The sequence below is a fragment of the Symphodus melops genome (genome assembly GCF_947650265.1).
Source record: "Symphodus melops genome assembly, chromosome: 10".
NCBI lineage: Eukaryota > Metazoa > Chordata > Actinopteri > Labriformes > Labridae > Symphodus > Symphodus melops.
The window spans coordinates 15,835,374-15,851,762 of NC_136700.1; the positions used below are offsets into that span (position 1 = coordinate 15,835,374).

Here is a 16,389-nt window from a genome sequence, read left to right on the forward strand (position 1 = left end):
ATGTAGTAGCTGTAAGCACAGTTCAGAGAGAGTTATGGATAACTTTAGTGTGGCACTGCCATGTTCTAGATTGGATTTGGAGAAGCTCGCACGACCCACTCAGGCCACGATCAATAATTTTTTTCAGTTTCAAAAAGTCGGGTTTGATAAATTAGGTTCCGTAAGAACTAAATTACAGTGGGATATGTTTTTTTTGTAACACATTAAATGACAAATCGTGCTTTACTGGTCTTCATAAGAATCAAAGCGCTTTTACACAGCATGTAATATGAACACCCATTGGCACAATGGAAAGTTTTCCATCATGTCCCGTGTTTCAAGATTCATTGAGCTGAAAGATGACCGATTCTCAGTCTCAGCCACCACATTACAGTTCAAGAATGATGCTGTTTTGTTTGACATTCTACTCTTAAAGAAACAGCGTGACCTTCAGTCAAATTAGCAAAATATTGTTATATGAACTTGAACACCGGACTAAGCTGTAGCCATTAAAAACCCCAAAGAATAGATCAAGCCAAAATGACAATGTAACCTAAGAACCAAATTCTGTGAGCCACAGTTGTTTCTACTCCAGACTGAAGCGTTCTAAAAAACATGTATGTTACATGACAATAACCTAATAATTTGTATTTTATTCTTTCCCATTAGAGACAAGATCCCGTTGCTTGGGGTCCCGTCTTCGCAGAGGCATCCAAGAAAGTGCTGGAAATCCGTTACAACCTGCTGCCCTACCTCTACACACTGATGTTTGAGGCTCACACCAACGGAAACACAGTCGTCAGACCTCTCCTGCACGAGTAAATGCACTCACACACACACACAAACACAGCTTATCTTTTAGCCTAACATCATGTTCCAAGCTTTATATGTAATCATTTAATCAAATCATTTATCTATTTTTTCTTCTTTTGATTTCCTGGAGGGATACACTGATATTATACTACATTGATTCTCATTTGTATGCAGAAAACCTCATGTGGATGCTTCTAGAAAAAAAAAAAAAGCAAATAGGTAGCGCTTTCATTTAATTGCATCAGCACATTTGCAGCATCTATCTTTAAACACCCTACTCATTTCCAGCAAGTTGTCAAAATGTTACAATTTCTCTTAGCTACAGCTGTTAGGTTTGATGTGAGAAAACACTTTTATTTGCTCATTTTGAATTATTTTTACAAGCTAAGAAAAAATCTAAATGCCTACCCTGGCAGTGCTGCTGCATTCCAAAAGGAAAAAAAAAAAGAATGTGCCCTTGGGCAAGGCACTTGTCTCCTGAGACTGGAGACCAACCACCGATTACTTTTGGCTGAACTTGACAGCTCCAACATGTAAATATGTGCTACTGAATGCAAAAGAAGACATATTTCTTCATTTTAAAAGAGTCCTATAAAGTCACAGATGGTAATTAAGTACCTGGCAGGCTGAGTGTGGCTGCATCTTCAAACCACTGAATTCTAAATGTGTACTTGAATTGTCGTCTTTGCTGAGGACACAGGAGATAGAGTGTCAGTGTCAGTAACACATTTTCAATTAGACTTAACGGTGTCTGTTCTGATGTGTTGTAGGTTTGTGAAAGATAAAACCACATGGGATATCTACAAGCAGTTCCTGTGGGGACCTGCCCTGCTTATCTCTCCTGCCCTCGACCAGGTAAACACACACTCAAGCATCATTCTAAAATATCACAGATGCAATTTATACAGTAAAGTCGACCTGCCCGGGGACTGCAGATGGAAATTAACAAACTGCTATAATTTGGTACAAAGCAACTTTTTTTTCTCTCTGTGAGATTAATGTTTTTTTTGTACATGATCCCTGACCACTAAATCAATAAACTAAACTTTTTTTAAACTGACGTTGTAATCAACAGGGAGCCAGACATGTGGATGCCTATGTTCCTGATGCACGCTGGTATGACTACCACACGGTGAGTCCATGTACAAAACCACCAAAGAACACATGAAAACAAAAGTGCCTCATAAATTGGCTCTTAGGTATTTGTTTTGGCAACAAGATTGAAATCAAACACACATTAACAAAAAAACAACTGTAAAATAATTAATTTTCATATTGTTAAAATCTCTTAAAAAGAATAATAATTATGAAAAAATCAATAGTATTTTAAATGCAGTATAAATTATCTTAAGTGAACATTATTGTTGTCTCTCAGGAGAACTTGTGTCAGATATTTAACAATAGTGCTGCTACATATTCAACCCAAAAGCACTTACAGTTATACCATTTTATATGATTGAAAGAGTAACATAATTGGACTTACTGATAAGATATAATGTATTGTATAAAATATGGATGTGTCAGGGACAGTTGTGTTAAAACATAGCAATGATGGTGGCCATAATTTAAAAAAAACAATCCAACTCTGTCAATCGAATAAAGTAAATATCTATTGAAATTGTTAAAGTTCTGAGTATCAGACTCTAAACATGGTTATGTTTCCTTTATTAAATGGCATTCTAACAGGGGGTTTATAGGGAATCTTTGGCCTTTGGAAGCAGCCTCAAGTGGACACTTAAGGAAATGCAGGTTTTTTTATACTTAAAAAAATAGCTTCATTTTTCAACTCCTGAGGTTGCAGCTTGATTCAAACATAAACAGACATTGTTTGTAGTTATTATAAAGCTTCATTAGTTCATTATTTTTGGATGATTCTAAACACTGAATTTACAATATATGCTTTATGTTGACGATTTATTTAAAAAAAAAAAGGTACAGTATTGGTAGGCTTTAGATGATTAAACCAAAACTTCAGCTTAACAACAGCAGACACTTACAAAAACAACCATCCAATTGCTTTATCTCCTTCTAGCTAAGGGACTCCCCATCCACCTGACAGCATCATAAAGCCAAACAAAACAACGGAAACAACAGTATAAATGTTGGCAAGGGAAGGAGGAGAGGAGTGGTTATCTCCATTTAACTTGTCTTTTCAGCACAGAAATGTGCAAGCTGTTCAAGGAAGGTCCAAGAACAGAGTGGAAAATACTGGATTTGAAAAAAGAAGTTTGCAAAGAACTCTTTGGATGTTTCATAAATCACTGAAATGTCTCACAAGCAGCCTTTATAGATGTGGCATTTTTTACTGCGTGCTTTGTGATTTACCATCCTAAAATGCCAATATCTCACAAAGGAACTGTTGAATGAAAGGACTAAAAGTCAAATGGCCCAGTATTATTGCTATCCTTTTATAATTATCTTTGCTTTCATCAGGCCAAATATGTGGGAGTGCGGGGTCAAGTGGTCACAATGCCCACACCTTTGGATCACATTAATCTTCACATCAGAGGGGGATACATTTTACCCATGCAAAAAGGAGTGAAAAATACATTTGAAAGGTAAGTGTACACACATTTGACAAATCCCGACAACCACAGGACAGAAACCTGTGTTTTTAGTTTGTGTTATCTGCCTTTTCTGCCTCAAAGCTTCAGCAGCGGTGTGTTGCCATGTGTCACCAACTCCAATCCAAATGAATGTCACCTATGGTTGTTAGGGTGTGGGTGCTAAAGAAAGACAAAGTGAGAATGAGAGAGAAAGACAGTTAGAGGGTGATGAGTGCTCCTGTAGCAGTGAGATCAGGTGGATGCTCCCAGCAGGAATGTTAATGTATTTGTCCTCAGCAGTGGGTATAAATAGATGTTGTCCTTTAGCAATCTGCTATAACCCTCTTTACCCCTCCTGTTTCAGTCGGAGGAATCCTCTAGAACTGATCGTCGCCCTGAGCGACTCTGGAACTGCCCATGGTTCTTTCTTCTGGGACGACGGAGAAGGAATAGGTAAGTGTAGGGTCATACAGCATATGAACATCCAAAACACATACCGAAAGAAGGTTCTTCATGCAATGTTTATAACGTAAAGGTTTTAACATGTGTATTTAGGTACTGATCATTAAATGCAATTCTGAGTTTGTTGGAAGAGAGAGTTTGGTGAACATCTGTTAGCTTTAGTTAGTATAGGTTTATTTCTTCATGAAAATCATTGACGGTAGATAGCATGGTTGCCTTGCGAGCAATGTAAAACTATATGGTCTGTTGGTGAACCCCTTTCATCTAAACTCAACGATCACAATCAAAATTGTAATGATAAAAATGACAATACAATACAAACCCTAAGCTTTACATCGAGTGCCGTAAGTCGTTTTTGAAGGGAGAATGTGCCACTTTGGATCCAGCAGATGATTGCCTTTGAGCACCAGCATTAAAACCAAAACAAACTGCTTTTTGGGGACGCCTCTGCCATACTGAAGCCTCCACCCTCCTCCACGACATAGCTCCAGACCCACTCGCCTCGGGGGAGGAATTGTAGTATTGCTTTTTCCATAAGAGGTCGAGCATGTGCAATTGGCAAAGTAGTCGCTGGCTCAAGCTGTAATTGCCTGCAGACCGCATTGTTGGCTAATGCCTGCTCTCTTTAGTTAGCATGTAGTGTCACATTGCATTTAAATTTACAAAGAATGACCATTATCTAAAAATGATCATGTGACATTCAAATAAGCAGTTAGTACGTTATTCTTCTTTCCTCTGGTCCTTGACTTAAACGGCTTTCAAACGTACGGGGAATAGCCGGCTCTCATCCATGTAAACACGGCTCTGACAACAACACAGCCAGTGGGACTTGTGCTTCTTACTCATTGTCGACAATCATGACTTACAGAAATCTTAATAGGAAACAACTTTCTTTTATGTGTCAAGTTGCACATTCTTCCTCTAAAAATGTTTTCAGGATTTGGGTTTTTGGAAATCCCCACCAAAACCAATGTGAAAGTTGGTGCTTACTAACTTTGTGTCAAAAAAAATAATGAATTGGCTTTACTTTAGAGATTTTTTAGTTTAGGTAACTAAGATCCATTGATTATTTTTATCCCAGTATATCCTAAACAAATGTACAATCAGAGAAAGCACATTGGGGTTTTTTTTCCACTGAATATGTAATTCTTCATTGATTTTATCAGACAGACAGAAAATGACATCAAAGCTCCTTCTGCACTGTCTCACTCGCTCTCCCTCTCTCTGTCTCTCCCTCCCTCTCGTGCACTGAGATACGAACAGAATCGGCCTCTGAAGTGCCTCTGAGAGAGATGCACTCCTCTATGAAAGGCGTGTTTGTGTTGGGACAAAGAGGAAAGGAGAGATAGAGAGAGAACGAGGGATGACAGAGAAGGGGAGTGACAGAAAGTATTACAGTAATTCTCCGTGTCGCTGCCTGGAGATACGCTCTCCATCACTCCTCTTTTATCTGCTTGCTTGCTTCTCCTGTCTGCGTCTCCCTGCCTGTCTGCAGCCGAGCCTCGCTGTGTCTTTCTTGTTTGCTTTGCCTCTCCTGCTTACCTGCATTATCTGCTGTTCCTGCATGTTTGAGTTTCACTTCAGATGGTTTCCCTTTGCTGTCAGTCACACTGTGCATTAGTCACTCATTCATCAGTTATCCTCTCATTCATTTAACTTCATTCCTTTAACCAGTCCTTTGCTCAAACTCCCCTGATTCTATTATTTGCTCATTTACAAGAGGACAGATAAGTCGAAGTTATGCTGTGTGATCAGTCAAAGTGTGGGGGGAGTCTAGCTGTCACTCATTAGACTGTTTTTTCTTTCTTTCTGTTTATTCATGCAACTATCCAGTGTTCACTCAACAATGCAACCTTGTTAACTCATTCAAGTCAAGTGATTATTTATATTACAGGTTGAGATATAATCACCGCGAGGCCTCTACTTTATTTACTTCTCCATTATTTCTCTGTTAGTCATTACACACCTATTATCTCTCCTCCATCTTCTTTCTCTCACCCTGTGTTTAATTTACTGTTATTTTCTCTCCTCAGACACAGTTGAGAGAAAACAACATCTTCTGACCACCTTTAAAGCAGCAGAGGTGAGTTCAAGGGCTAAATGCATGCCTTGTGTCATTGCATCTTCCCTACCATTATTGTTATTAATGCAGAATGACTAGAGAATGATGGCATTTCATTGTCATTATCGTTTGAAACTAGTGAGTTAGTAAAAAAAAAAAAGTAAGAACTTCAAAGATTTCTCTTTTTTACAAAATCTTCAGTTCAAAAACTGTATGTTAGTTGTTGTTAGCAAAGTTAAAATCAGTTGTGGTTTCCAACAAGAAAGGAACATCACTGTTATAAGAACCTAAAAGTAACTTAGTTTCAGACAGTTGTAACTACCATAAAATGGCTTTAAAGGTCACATATTGTTTTCCTTTTCAACAAGTTTAAATAAGTCTCAGAACTCCTAAAAACATGAGTGTGAGGTTTCGTGCCAAAAATCCACACAAGCATTTGACCCCCTCTATTTTAGCCCTGCTCATAACAGGCCATTTCTGTGTCTGTACCTTTAAATGCTAAATAGCTGTGTCTGACCAAGCCCCTCTTTAGAAGGGGATGTGCCTTATAGCTTTTCTTGCTCCATGTCCTATTGTTTATGGTGAGAAGTCAGACTCAGGGTGGAACAAATAGCTAGCTGTAGGGGTGTCACCCACCTGGCGGAGGTATTACTGCTTTTTGTGATGTCATGAAGGGAAACGGCCTGTTTGAGCACAAATTTACTGAAAACTGAAACAGGCAAAAGATGGAGGGTATGGACTTTTCTTATAGTTTCTTATACACGGGAGATTTATAGACAGATTAAGTACACATATTAGTGTTAGCAAAACATGGTCAAGTAAATGTTGCATAGTATGTGACCTTTAACAATGACACTTTCTCAGCTCTAAAGGCAACATGAAAAGTGATGCAGGGGAGAGCGTTCTTAACATTGTCTGGTATTTTCAATTTCATCTAGTGTACAACGCCATATCATGGTGACATAATTATTCAAGAAGCGATGTGACAAAGTAGGCACATTATGTTAGATGTTGCCAAGTTCATATGTAGAATTTGATACTAACAACGAAATCCCCAGTTGTAAAAGTAAAAATAAAAATCCTTTTGTATAATGCCATTGCCAAGCAAAGATCCCTAATGAAGTCACAATGTCATAACCACCAGGTGTGACGCTTTTTGTTTTGCACACACCTGTTTAATGTTTCTATGGTTCCAAAAGAACACTCTCGCATCGAGGTGATTGGAGTGGAGCAGCTGTGGTAGTGTTTATGGAGATCAGAGTGCATCTCTGGTGCTTGTTTTGGCACACAGTATCACTTAATGTGCTGTCTACACTGACAAGCTCTTTTCTCAAACACAAGAACAAAACAAGCAGTTGTGTAGCTTTTGTGCAGTTGTGTAGGGAGGAAAACAGATTACAAAATAACATACAAAACAACCTAAGCTTTGGCTTTGAATGTAAATGAAAATACAATTTATATTAAGTAGAAAGCAAAGACTTTGGGATCAGTAAGACTACCCTGTAGATTGAATATCAGTGTTTATAATCCACTATAATTCAGTATTGAATGTGTTCTAAATGGCAGACATGAGGTTGACATTTTGAAAATTTGGACAGCAAGCCACCAAATCAGTAGTGCTGTATTGATATTACATTAGAATGTTATATACAGTATATAAAAAACTCAATATACAATGTGCTGTACTTTGCTCCGCTGCTGACAATGTTTAACTAAAAGAGGGGCCCTTTATGCTATGTGCATTAATCCTCTGGATAATTTCCAAGTGAGTTTGTACCAGACCATAGTTTGATCACATTTTGAGTCAGTCATGGCAGGCACTCTAATCACTGGCACTAATGGAACTAAGCCAGCCCTATATGCTTTTTAGGCGAGTAAAAGCCCACAAAAAAACACACAGTCACACATTATTTAGCTTCCATTCAAACAAACACACATACGCATGCGTACATGCACACATCCAAAGAACACACGTACCCACTAAATGCTAGCATGGCCAAACATCTGTGGCTGTCCTCTGCCTACCATCAGGTTCATTCCAAAGCAATTTCACACAGCTATAAAACAGGCACACTATCTGACAGCCAAAGGGGGTGAGAGTGAGAAAGAGAGCCTGAGAGTGTCTGTGTGTGTGTGTGTGTGTGTGTGTGTGTGTGTGTGTGTGTGTGTGTGCCTGTGTGCACACACGTTTGAGTGTGTGTATGTGTGAACAGACAGATGTGAGACGATGAGGATAAGTTGGGCAATGAGGCTAGTGCTGTCTGGCAGATTAGCGGATCGTATGCCATTTTGGATAACTATCTGAATAGTGTGTGTGTGTGTGTGTGTGTGTGTTTGTGCACGTGCTTGTCTGGGTGTATCTCTGTAAGAGAGTTGGACATTTAGGGCAAGGCCACGTTCACATAGTTTGAACTTTTCTGTTTTAACTTAAATTTAACTGTTTGTGTCACCCTCACCTCTGCGTCACTTTCTCTCTTCCAGAACAATCTAAACAATACGGTTGAGCACAATGGCTTAGTTGCAGCTGGTGACAAGCTGACCCTGGGCGTGGTGAAGGTGTGGGGAGTGAGCACTGCTAAAATTACAAAGGTGGAACTCACAGACGGAGCAGGAACTGTGCATTCACTGACCCCAACGCACAACCTCGACACTCAGGTGAGATGAGCTTTTGATGTCACCATTCAGTCATGAATAGTCCATTGTTGCCATTGATTTGAAGACAAACTTTTTTTTTTTTGATCAATGTTGTGTGCAGTAAAGCTTTAATCCATTACAGCATAAAATGGTCATGTCCATCTTATCTTACACTACATTTCTAACAGGGATAGAATCGTGTTTTTAATGGTCTCTGCAGGAAATGGTCCATGACAGTAAAAGTTCTTAACGTAAATGAAATGCCACAGTCTGACTGATGGTGTTTAGCATACTGAAATAGTGTGCCTATTCATGTATCATGTTTTATTTAAAATTAAACCAACTACATCATGCATTATCTTCAATACAGCATATAAAGTACAAGAAAACTTTAGATTCATAGACACTGTTATGCAATTATAACTTTTTTTCTGCAATGTATTACTCACTGATCATTTCTTGTTTTTTTTTTCATAAAGCTGGTTGTGCCTTTTTTGAAGAGATAGGACAGTGGATAGAGTCAGAAATCAGGGAGAGAGATGCTGGGGAATGACATGTGGGAATGGTTTCGAAACCTGGACCGCCCACTAGGAGGACTACAGCCTCCGGACATGGGGCATACGCACTAACCACTAGGGAACTGGCGCCCCACTCACTGATCATTTATATCATAAATAATAGACTGAGGAGTGTCCTAGAACAAAAAAAAAAAAAAAACTGGACAGTGTACATGCTGCATCCCATCATACATGACGTTTGCTTTAGCATGCTGAAAAAAAATATCAATAACTGTCTCACATGCATGAAATCATTGCATATAACACTTCACTTTGCACATTCACATCATACAGAAGCTCAGTGAGCCTCATTCATCGCTGCATGCACACATTTCATTAAAACAACACAGCATTCAGGTTGATGGAGCATTTCCCTGCCAGTCAAAAACTGTCACTTTGATATATATATAAAAAAATAAGTACCATCAGGTTCACAACCCGGCCCCTGCTGTGCCGCACTCTGTCATCTAATAGCTGTAATCAACTCTGCATCCCCCTGACAGGGTTGTTTTGTAATAAAGACTCTACTCAGGACAGCAGTTTGAAAGCTGCTCGTGTAAAATGATCGTCACTTTCCTGTTGCTCGCTCTCAATCATCTCCTCCAATGGTTAAGCGGGGGAAAAATGATAGCAAATGGTTTGGGATATACACAAGGCTATGCCATGTGGCCTTTTATAGCACTTGCTACATGATGATACATTTGTCTAAAATAGCTCCTGGCTTCCAAAAGTCACACACATTTTTTGGGCTGGATGGACACACACACGTCTGTATATATATATATATACACACATACATATAAAGGCATTTTCGTCTTCAGGCGGGCAGAGGACTTAGCTGAGGTCAGACAGCTGACGTTTTTTGTGAGGTCGCAGAGAGAGATAGCTTTAAAATCTTGACAAGGTTAAAAGTATTAGAGTTAAGGTCACACCAGGATAAAGTTGGTGGGGGGGAGGAGGGCTGGTAGAAGCTATCTGACAGTGAACTACATATTTTATATTGAGGATGGGTGCTGCACACGTTTGCTACAACAAGTGTTAAGCAGAATAAAGGGCCAAGTTTAAGAAGATAGCATGTGTTCTTGTTTTCTCATTTGGCCTGTGATAAAATATTCCTGCCTAGGCTGTGTACTGTACTCAGCGCACTTATCGGGAGCATGAAAATGATTGCGGCAGCAGCTCCATAAATAATCGTAGCTGAAAAAAAAAAAGCCGAGAAGCTTTTGATTTATGCTGTTCTCGGAGAAGACAGACAGAGCAGAGACGCTAAGAATTGCAGATGAAGAATGTCAGAATAAAGTGGGGGGTTGTGGGGGGGTTTCGAGAGTGTCTGTGTTGGGCATTGGCCAGAGAATAATGAAAGACAGGCAGTCCATCTTTAGAAAGGAGGAAAGGAAGGACACAGAAAACAGACGGAGAGAGGAAAGGAGAGGTGAAAGAGAAACAGGGAGAATGAAAGATGGGTAGAGGGAGGGAAGAAGGGCATAGAGAAGGAGAACGAGGGGATGACACAGTGTGGGCATGGTAATAAGTGGTGTTTCAGTGTGAGACAATCCATTCATCTCCTTAAGTATTGTCTGATAAGGTAACAAGTTGAAAGGAGCAGTAAGCAGCTGGTGCTGTGTCATTTAAATACAGTGAGGTAGGAGAGCTATTTCTGTCGAGCGCAGCACACAATGTTTTATTCTGAACCTATATAGGCCTCTTCAAGCTGTCATTTACAATATCTCATCAAATGAATAAGCGCAGACTTGTTTAACTTTACCAGGGACCCATGCTGTTTATATGGCAGGAGGAGAAATAGGATTAGTCCCTTTTGAATTGGATTCAAGAAACATAAAATAGCTGAGGGAAAGGTTCAGTACTTTTCCACGTGTCTCATATTTGGAAGACATGACTCTTGAAGGAAGTTACAAAACACGTCTATGTACATCCTTTTCATCCTTCAGGTTTATATAGGGGAAAAGTCAGGGACAAGCGTTGCAAGAATTATAACATGTGGACCCTATAGGAAGAATAGCTGAGCTCTAGGGTACAGCTCCTAACAAACAAACAAAGACCTGCATGATGCAGAACATGGCCTGTTAGCCACACTCACATTCAGACCCGTTGATAATTTGGCGTTTTGCTATGACTTGAAACTATCTTGCCCTTCAAAGGAGAACCAGCAGATACGCCAACTCTTTCTAACCTTTAGCTATCAGGCTGTTGCATGCTGAACAACTTGAATAACTTGATTTGATTATGGTCAGTTCTTTAAGCAACATATGAGGCTTATTTATTGATGAGTCAATTCACTGAATCATTTTTTGCCGTGTATTTATGTAAAAAAAAAAAGAAAAAGAAGAAGAAAAAAGAAGCAATACCTGGCTTCTCATTTGGCCTCCATTGTCCCCCCATTGATCTGTTGCTACTGGCATGTGAATGTAATAGAATGCTGCTGTGACTGTGTTTGTTTCCTTAATATTGTCTTCACTTCCTTTAAAAGAAAGAATGCGTGACTTTTGGATCTAGTAGATGTCGCCCTTGAGCACCAGCGTGACACCGAAACAAACCTCAAACTCCCTCGCCCCCTCGCGTTGTTGTCAAATTGGAACGACCATAATTAAGCGACTGAGTGTAAGCAACTGAGTGTACGCGACAACAGCACATCTCATGTCTCGAGCTGTGTTGTTGTGTCAGCAGGCTAACGGTAGTTTGTGCTTGACTTTACATGTAGAGTAGATGTTATTCCTCTTTTCTCTAGTCCCTCACTTGTTCAGCTTTTATACACAAGGTGATGAGCTGGCCATGTTTATACATGCTGTAAATCAAGTCACAGTGGGTATCATGAGTCTCACTCATTGTAGACAGATATGACTCAGGGATATTTACAGAGGAAATACTTTTCACATTCTTCCTTCAGTAGGCTGTGAAACTGAATCGTCCTTCTGGGATCAATAAAGTCGCCTTAATCTGAATCTTGTATTTGAGGCCTGTTTAGGCAGCTCAGATCACTTTCAGTCTTGTATGAATGTTAAAACTATATGTGTGGAACTTTGTGGACTATAAAGGAAACACTGCCAACATACATTGTATTCTCCCTGTGTCCGTAGGAGCTGATTGTGGATGCTACTTCAAAGTTTGTCCCCGTGTATCAACCCTTTTCCATGACATGGAGCACCAGCGGCTGATCAAATGAGTAGTTCAGGTTCTCTCCTGGTGAATAATTGTTATACCTGTACATAATGATCTTTTTCAAGAAATGATGATGTAAAATAAATGAACTGCTTTGTTTGGAACTTCAAAAGATGAGCCTTACAGCTGCATGTTGTTATTCTTGGGGTTGTATGTCACAGCACTAGTAGAAACAGTTTGTTTTTGCGCATCACTTTGCAATTTAACCTGATGTAACACTCCATAAAGACGAGTACAGTCAATTATATTTTGAGTTTTAGACAACTAATTGGGTTGTTTGTTTTCTTGTTTGGAATAAAAACAGTATAAAACAATGACTTAATTAAGAGCTTGTTTTTTTTTTTTTTTTTTTTAAAGTATTAATTCTTTATCGTTTCTTTATTTCAAATGACGTTATTCCCATTCCCGTATTGATGGCAGGAGCTGCGATTTAAATATTGGTTAAAAATATCTATTTGACATTTTACAGCATGAAATTTACAGGGTTTGGAAGTCAGTCGAAACAACAGGCAACCGGAGACAAGTATCATGTTCTAACTTTCATTCACTTAATTAATTTACATTTTTGAAGACAAACGTTCAAAATACAACTGTTAAGAATTAAGACACTAATAATACATTTTATTTAAGGACGCCTTTCATGACATGCAAGGTCACCTTACAGAGAAATAAAATTGTGGGTTTCATAGAGTGCCCTGTTTTGTAGCGCACATTTTAATACATGCAAGTTGACTTTACGGTTTTAGGTTTGCTGTCATTGCTCCATAATCCATTTAACAGGAGAGGAAAGAACTGTTAACCTAATTTGTGTCTGAAACACATTACCTGCAGAGTGAGACATTTTATGAGATTGTTGTGGCCTTTTATTCCAGCGCACAGAGGCATCAGCGGCAAACCAACTGCTGTGCACAGAGTGAACAGGTGTCCTGAATAAAATAACAAACACCCAGAACTAATGACCTGTGGAAGGAAACTGCATGCAGCATCTCCAGAATTGTGCTTTTGATCATTGGGAATACTTTGATTTAAGAGATACAGGACACTTTGATAGATTCCTTTCAGTCACAGTGACAAAGACCTAAGTGGAATTATTTAGTGCAGCTTAAAATTGTTAAACAAAATTAGTGCCACTGCTCTCAGTGATCCCAAAGCTGCACATATGCAAGCAGTTATGTGCGCATGTATATGTGCGTGTAGCCGAGCCAGAGACTAGAGACTAATAATAGCTCTCACCTGCGGCAGGTCGTCTACCTGTGCTTTGTCTCATCCCATTACCACCCCATTATGATACAGTCATTCATAATTCAGCCTGCAGTGAATGTAATGATATCAATCCAGCCAGGGGCACCTCAGATTGATTCCCACGCTAATCGCCATTCCACGATTTGAATGCCTGATGTTGGTGTTTTTTCTCTGCGTGTTACTGGGATTTTATTCCACACACAAAAAAAGGATTTGTGATGGTTTATTCCAGCCCCATTGTTTAGGTAATATTTTATTTTGAAAGGCAACGTTTTCTGTTTTGACTTTAAAAAAACAAAGGCAGCAGGACTAATTGAGCTGGTGATATGACACAGCGTTCCTGGGCGTGGAATCATACTGAAGTCATAACACTGCCACTTGAAGATATTAAAAGAGAAGAGAAAACAGTGAAACAATCAAGGCCTTTTTTTGTTCTTCCACACTTGTGATTTCTGGACGTGTATTCAAGTATAAAAATATTACATCCCTGATCTTGCTCTTGAGATAAGCTTGATGCAGAATGCCCTCTGACTTTACAGTCTAAAGCTGGTTGTTGTTGAAAATAAATTCTATTGCCTGTTTGTTTGTTTTTTTTTTCCTGTCAAAATGACTTTCAACCACCTCAACACACAACACCATGGGGAAAATCAAATCCAGCTTTCTTCTGAGACAACAAGAAGACATCAAATGTGTTCATGTCTTAACTTAAAAGTGCAAAATGACTTGATGCATGCACTATTCAGTCGTCCATGGTTTCAATATAATAGTATATGAGAGTAATCTGCCAAATACATCACAATGTAAGGGATCCACATTGACATTATACATTGTTTTATGTGGAAAATAGAACCACAAACGGTCATGGAGATAGTAATCTTGTTATTGATATTGAAGTCTGACTCAAAGGAACAGCATCACTCAGACATAATGACATCTAGTGTCCAAAAAAGTTCAGGTAACACTTTAGTGATGGCACAAACTTCCAATCATTTTAAAATTCTTCAAAATGCTCTATTCTCTTTTTGTGACTGATGTTGTGCGACACTTTTCAAAGACATTCTCGTTCCTATTTTATTGTCGATACATCAATGTGTTTCTTTCTAACTTTCTCAAAGAGCACCCATAACAATATGCTTGTTCAAATGAGTTGAAGAAACAATGTGCCTTTGTTGCTCAGTTGACTGACAGATACAAGTCTGTCACAGATAAAGGGGGAAAAAAAGAGATAAAACAAAGTGTGTGTGAGAGAGAGAGAGAGATGGAAGCGTTGACAACTTCAAAGACTCAGATGGGACTGCTGTGTGTGTGTGTGTGTGTTACCTTGCATTGTGCTTTTACAAAAATTACAAGATTCTTGGCTTTGTGCATGTGTGTGCAGCCTATCGTAATTTAACAGTCACATGCTAAACATCTATAATAATAATTATTATAGATTATTAGATTATTAAGTGAAAGAAGTGAAAAACATTGTTGAGTCTCAGCGACTCCAGCTTTCTCCCACAGTCTGAGAATGGAATAAACGGTATTATATCCTAGGTTTTAAAGTACACAATAATTATTAGGTGTACACTCAAAAAAGGCGGAAGGTGGTATGGAAATTATTTAATTTAAAATGATGTGTCATTAGCATAACTTTGGATATTCGACAGCTTCCTTGTGCAACACTAAAAGGTTTCTCAGAATCCCCTGAGCCATAATCACAGAGATTATTTTATGACTAAAAATAAAATGAAAGAGTTAATTTCCCAACAGTAACTGCTATTGTTTAGCTTGTATGTCCAGGAAGTACTGCTAACTGGTATAGTTGCGTCTTAGACCTTCCTGTTTAGACTCCCAGTAGAACATGTCATTTTTGTTCCTATGTGCAGCACTTTCCTTTTGATGGGAGCAGGATTCAGGGCATGCAAGAAAATCATCAAGCATTTTGTGAATATAAATGTTTTCTTGTCTGTCTTTTCTCCTTGTTCTCCTAAATACATCTTAATAACACTCCCACGCACACTCTCACTCACACAGACAAAAGTTTGAAACCATACCTCAACAATGCAATTTTCCTTTCACCTCCTCTAATCTGACGCTCATTTAGGGCAGCCAATGACACCAACCCGCTGAGAGTCTACACCAATTTGTGTTCCTGCATTGCATCAAAGGGACATCAGTTTTACTGACCTCGACCAAGAAAAAAATGAAAATCTTGAAAGAATCCTACGATGATGAGGGAAAAGAAATACAATGTAAGAGACCTTAGTGGAGGTAATTGAAAAAGAAAATATTCCCCCTCTGGCAGTTTGAGTAGAACTTATTTTCTTCTTTCTTTCCTTGGTTGTTGAAAAATCCTGTGGTTATTGTCATGCCATTTATTTTATTTCTTACCTGGCTGCAACAGTACCCTTAAAGTCAATATTAGATTTCTGTTTTTAGCTAACTACTTTAATTTCACGCAACATTTCTGTTTGGAAAATACACCTCTAACCCTTTGTTAAAAGGTTCCAAATAGAGGTCTTAAAAATAAACTGTAGAGATAACAACACCTGCATCATGTTGTAATTGAGGAAATATCATTCCACAATTTCATTTGAGTCAAATCACATTGAGGTTATTACAATTTCACATTACAACTAGCGAGTTCCCCCTGGCTGTAAGTTGGTTGACTGGCTCTTTACCCTTGCGGGCTTCTTGTGTTAATTGGACTTTGAGGAGGCCTACAAACATATCTCTAGGGGGGAAGTGTGTGTGTGTGTGTGTGTGTGTGTGTGTGTGTGTGTGGGGGGGGGGGGGGGGGGGGGGGGGGGGGGGCAGGATTATGGGGTCCTGGGGCCATTGCTATGAGCTATCTGATCACTTTATGACCAAATTAAAAGCTGTGTCGGCATCTCTAACGCATAGTCAGACATGTTTCCTGTTTGGGGAACATCAA

At 39.0% G+C, this 16,389-nt stretch overlaps 1 protein-coding gene across 1 annotated transcript in view; it reads left to right on the forward strand.

Moving 5' to 3' along the window:
• Positions 1-12,547, forward strand: part of si (sucrase-isomaltase) — a 79,255-nt gene extending 66,708 nt beyond the window's left edge. The window contains 8 exon segments of the mRNA XM_079354665.1: positions 649-797; positions 1,563-1,647; positions 1,868-1,924; positions 3,226-3,350; positions 3,703-3,791; positions 5,834-5,883; positions 8,344-8,517; positions 12,149-12,547. Of these exon segments, the coding sequence (XP_079210791.1) occupies positions 649-797; positions 1,563-1,647; positions 1,868-1,924; positions 3,226-3,350; positions 3,703-3,791; positions 5,834-5,883; positions 8,344-8,517; positions 12,149-12,226 (807 nt within the window). The 3' untranslated portion in view covers positions 12,227-12,547.
• Positions 12,548-16,389: the final 3,842 nt, after the last annotated feature.